The sequence below is a fragment of the Buceros rhinoceros genome, unplaced genomic scaffold (assembly GCF_000710305.1).
Source record: "Buceros rhinoceros silvestris isolate BGI_N320 unplaced genomic scaffold, ASM71030v1 scaffold47916, whole genome shotgun sequence".
Classification (NCBI taxonomy): domain Eukaryota; kingdom Metazoa; phylum Chordata; class Aves; order Bucerotiformes; family Bucerotidae; genus Buceros; species Buceros rhinoceros.
This window is the reverse complement of record NW_010419055.1, coordinates 1-3,497: the sequence shown is the minus strand read 5'-3', so window position 1 is coordinate 3,497 and position 3,497 is coordinate 1. Positions and strand designations below refer to the sequence as shown.

Sequence of the window (3,497 nt, the reverse complement as noted above, 5' to 3'; positions counted from 1 at the left end):
AGTGTTAAGAGAAAGGGTGTTCACAGCCATTCCAAGGGAGACAACATCCTGCTTTGCTTCCTTTTCATGGGCACAAACCGCGAGGGATCTACTGTCGGAGGAGTGGTGGACTATCAAAGTCCTCAGCTACCTCATTCATGCTGCAGTAAACAAGATCCCTTTCTCGCGGGAAACAGCAGAACTGCAGCAGCCCAAACCCATCTAGGGGGAAGGGTCCAAGAACAGGTTGAAGCACAAAAGGTAAAGAAGGGGACTAAATAACCGTGGACATTAATTTATTTTCCCCTGCTCGCAGGCTGTGACTCGGCCCCCAGAGCAGCATAACCTCAGGGTCGGCTCTCACCAGGTCTACTTTGGCAGACACCTCTCAGCTCTGTTCTCCTGCTACGTTCAGGAGAAGACCAGAACCGTCTGTCAAGGAGAGTCAGCCAGGGGCCCACAGCAGCCTCCCGAGCACAGCAGCCTGCTCGTGCCGCCGTGGCAGGTGCAGCGGCGGAGGCGCAGTCCTTGGCGGGAGCTCAGTGCAGCGCGCTGTTGCTCTGCTCCTCAAAGGTCATTTTGCCCAGCAGCTGGCTCTCCAGCTCCACATTGCTCACTGGCAGCTGGAAAAAGTTCATTTCTGCGGCCAAAGCGGCCATGGCAGAGGGGTCCTGGCCAAACTGTGCCCGGAGCATCATGTCCATTTTCTCCAGGCGCCGCTTGAGCCTCTTGGCCTCGCGCTCCCGGATGAGCCGGGCCTGTCGTTTCTCCGGGGTCTCGTTTGCGCGTTTCAGTCGCATCGCTTCCCGGTCTCTCTGCAGCCGCCGTGCCCGCTGCTCGTCTGTCTCTTGCATGCGCTGCAGGCGCTTAGCTTCTCGGTCTCGCATGCGCCTCACTTCCCGTTCCTCGGGTGTCTCATTGTCGCGCCGGCTCTTCTTGGCCGTGCGCTCCCGTTCCAGACGCTGCAGCCGCACTTCCAAAGGCTCGTTCTGCCGACGCAGGGCCCACTTACGCATGCCAGGAGCCTGTGCCTCCAGCAGCTTACGGTAGGCAGCACAGTTGTTGCACACTAGCAGGATGCCTGCAGGATATACAGCAGGGTGAAAGGCAATGTCTTTCCCCTCTCCACTGGAGGGGCCCTCGCTCTGCGGTGCTGGCAGGCGATCTGCACTGAGCACCTCTGGCAGCTTCTCACTGGAAAGCAGAAGGAGCAGAGAGTTAGAGATGTGGTGCTGAGGGAAGAGTCCCCATCGCAGGCTGTCCAGGGGTCTGCAGTGAACTACGACAGCCCATGACAGAGGTGCTGCTAAACCGTTCTCCCACAGACACGTCTGAATGTCTAGAATGCAGCAATGCCATACCCAGGGGTAAGAAATGGGTTAGCCTTGAGCAGAATCTGGGTTGGAAGAGTGCAAGAGCAGGAATTAGCCAGCAAGCTGCTCCTCCCCACCACCTCGAGATTTCTCCTTTCAGCCCTATTTCACTGGTAAACAGATAATCTTCCACCAGGCAGGACACAAATAAGGAACTTCTTGGTCTGCCATAGTCCTGCTCTGGAAATGCTGAACCCACCAGGGCAGAGCAGACCTGCTCTCGTGGACTGCTGGGCAAGAGCAGCAGCTGATTGTTCTCCAGTGACAGGAGACCCTGGCGCTTTCTGCACAGTTCTAGTTCTTCACAGAGCTAAGGAGCCCCTTGTTAGCAGCACAGCCCACATAGGTCTTAGTGGGTGATGCAGAGCTGCAGGCAGGGAGGGACTGGGGGCATCTTACTCACTGGGGATGTTGACAACTCTCCTACAGCCCTTAGTGGCTCCAGAGCCACAACTTCTGTGTCATTCGAGGCAACCCACCCAATCTTTCCTGTGAGTACCCTAGCCCACTCACCAGCCAGGGAGACCCTGACCTGTTGAACGTGGCGTGGCTGGTGAAGCGTGCTCCACACACTGCGCAGTTGGACAGCTGGTCCTCTGAGTGGATCAGGAGATGTCGCCCAAGGGATCCTGGTGAGCTGAGGGCTCTGCCGCACACAGGACACATGTAGCTCTTGGCACTCACCACAGCTGCCGTGTGCTGCAAAACCAACACTACACCCTTAGTTACAGATCCCCCAGCTGCCTGCCCAGCCTGAGGCAACCTCCACAGATACGGCAAAGCATTCAGTTCACCCTCGTGGAATGGGAACGCTTTACCACTAAACCTCTGTCTGACAGCTCCTATACCAAGCTCAAGACATTTGGGGTGTCTAGGTCAAACATCAGGGAGGAAACCTTTCTACAGCTCCACTCCAGGGCAGGAGAAACAATTAAGGCCAAAACACTTGGATCGTAAAGCCTGACCCTGGTTTTCAGAAATGAATCTGAGGAGCTGCTGTTGCTGGATGAAGCATGACTGGACTAACAGTAGGCAGGATGCTGGTGAGAAGCACTCTGCAGGAGACAGCTGCCGCAGGCAAACAGCTAATTCAGTCTGCTTCACTCCTTCTTTTACAGACTTTGGTGTGTGTTGAGGAGAGCACTGACAACAAAACCTGCGAGATTCCAGCACAGATCTCCTGCAATGCTGTAATCATTTGAGAGGAAGAACAGCCGTTGTCATGGGTAGGAACTCTGATAAAGGTACAAAATAAAGAACTGAGAGGAATGCTTCTTATCTCACTGAATGATGTAAAAATTGCCTCTATGTTTAATCTGAAGGAACTGCCTAGTCTCAAGGTGCAACTGCTTTCAGAGACTGCCTTGGGACAGAGTGGTGTTTTCCAGATCTGCAGACCAGTGCCTTGCTGATTCTTTCCCCAGGGCACCCCCTGGTCACAGTTGACTGCTGTAAGCTTCAATCGAATTCTAGCTAGAAGCTCAGTTCTGCGACTGCAAAGACCAGAACAAAGCTACATTGTGCTTTGGGTTGTTGCTGGATTTCGGGCTTAAGGCCAGAGATATCCCACGGTTTGGAACCATCCCCTACCTGGTACACGTGAGCAATGAGCTGCTCTCTGCTTCCACACTCCAGCTGGCAGAGGGGGCACTGTGACAGTCCCAGCATAGGGTCAGCATTCAAACTCTTGGGCACCTACAGGGAGGAAAAGCCACTTACGTGTAAGGCACACAGATCCCGCACACAGCAACCCCACCCTCTTGCAGATAGAGTCACAGAATCATTTGGGCTGGAAAAGCCCTTCCAGCTCCTCCAGTCCCCCCGTTCCCCAGCACTGGCAGGTCCCTGCTGACCCCTGTCCCTCAGCAGCACCTCCACACGGCTGGGAAACCCCTCCAGGGATGGGGACTCCACCACTGCCCTGGGCAGCCTGCGACCCGCCTGCACAACCCCAACGGGACAGAAATTCTTCCTCAGCGACAACCTCAACCTCCCCTGCAACAACTGGAGGCCGGTTCCTGGTGGACCTCCGCCTCGGCCCGGGGCAGCCTGCGCCCCGCCTGCACAACCCCAACGGGACAGAAATGCTTCCTCAGGGACAACCGCAACCTCCACGGGAACAGCTGGAGGCCAGTTCCTCTCGTC

General features: G+C 55.8%; 1 protein-coding gene across 2 annotated transcripts; it reads right to left on the bottom strand.

The window, feature by feature from the left end:
• Positions 1-267: 267 nt before the first annotated feature.
• ZNF821 (zinc finger protein 821) lies at positions 268-3,043 on the bottom strand. 2 transcript variants are annotated; one of them, XM_010138736.1, is made up of 3 exons: positions 2,943-3,043; positions 1,885-2,051; positions 268-1,173 (listed from the first exon to the last, which is right to left on the bottom strand). In XM_010138736.1, the coding sequence occupies exons 1-3, from the start codon at positions 3,018-3,020 to the stop codon at positions 519-521; spliced, it is 900 nt and encodes a 299-aa protein (XP_010137038.1). In that variant the 5' UTR covers positions 3,021-3,043; the 3' UTR covers positions 268-518. The 2 variants fall into 2 exon arrangements, with proteins under 2 accessions (XP_010137038.1, XP_010137039.1); XM_010138737.1 differs by lacking the exon at positions 2,943-3,043 and having other exon boundaries at positions 274-1,060; positions 1,109-1,173; positions 1,885-2,048.
• Positions 3,044-3,497: the final 454 nt, after the last annotated feature.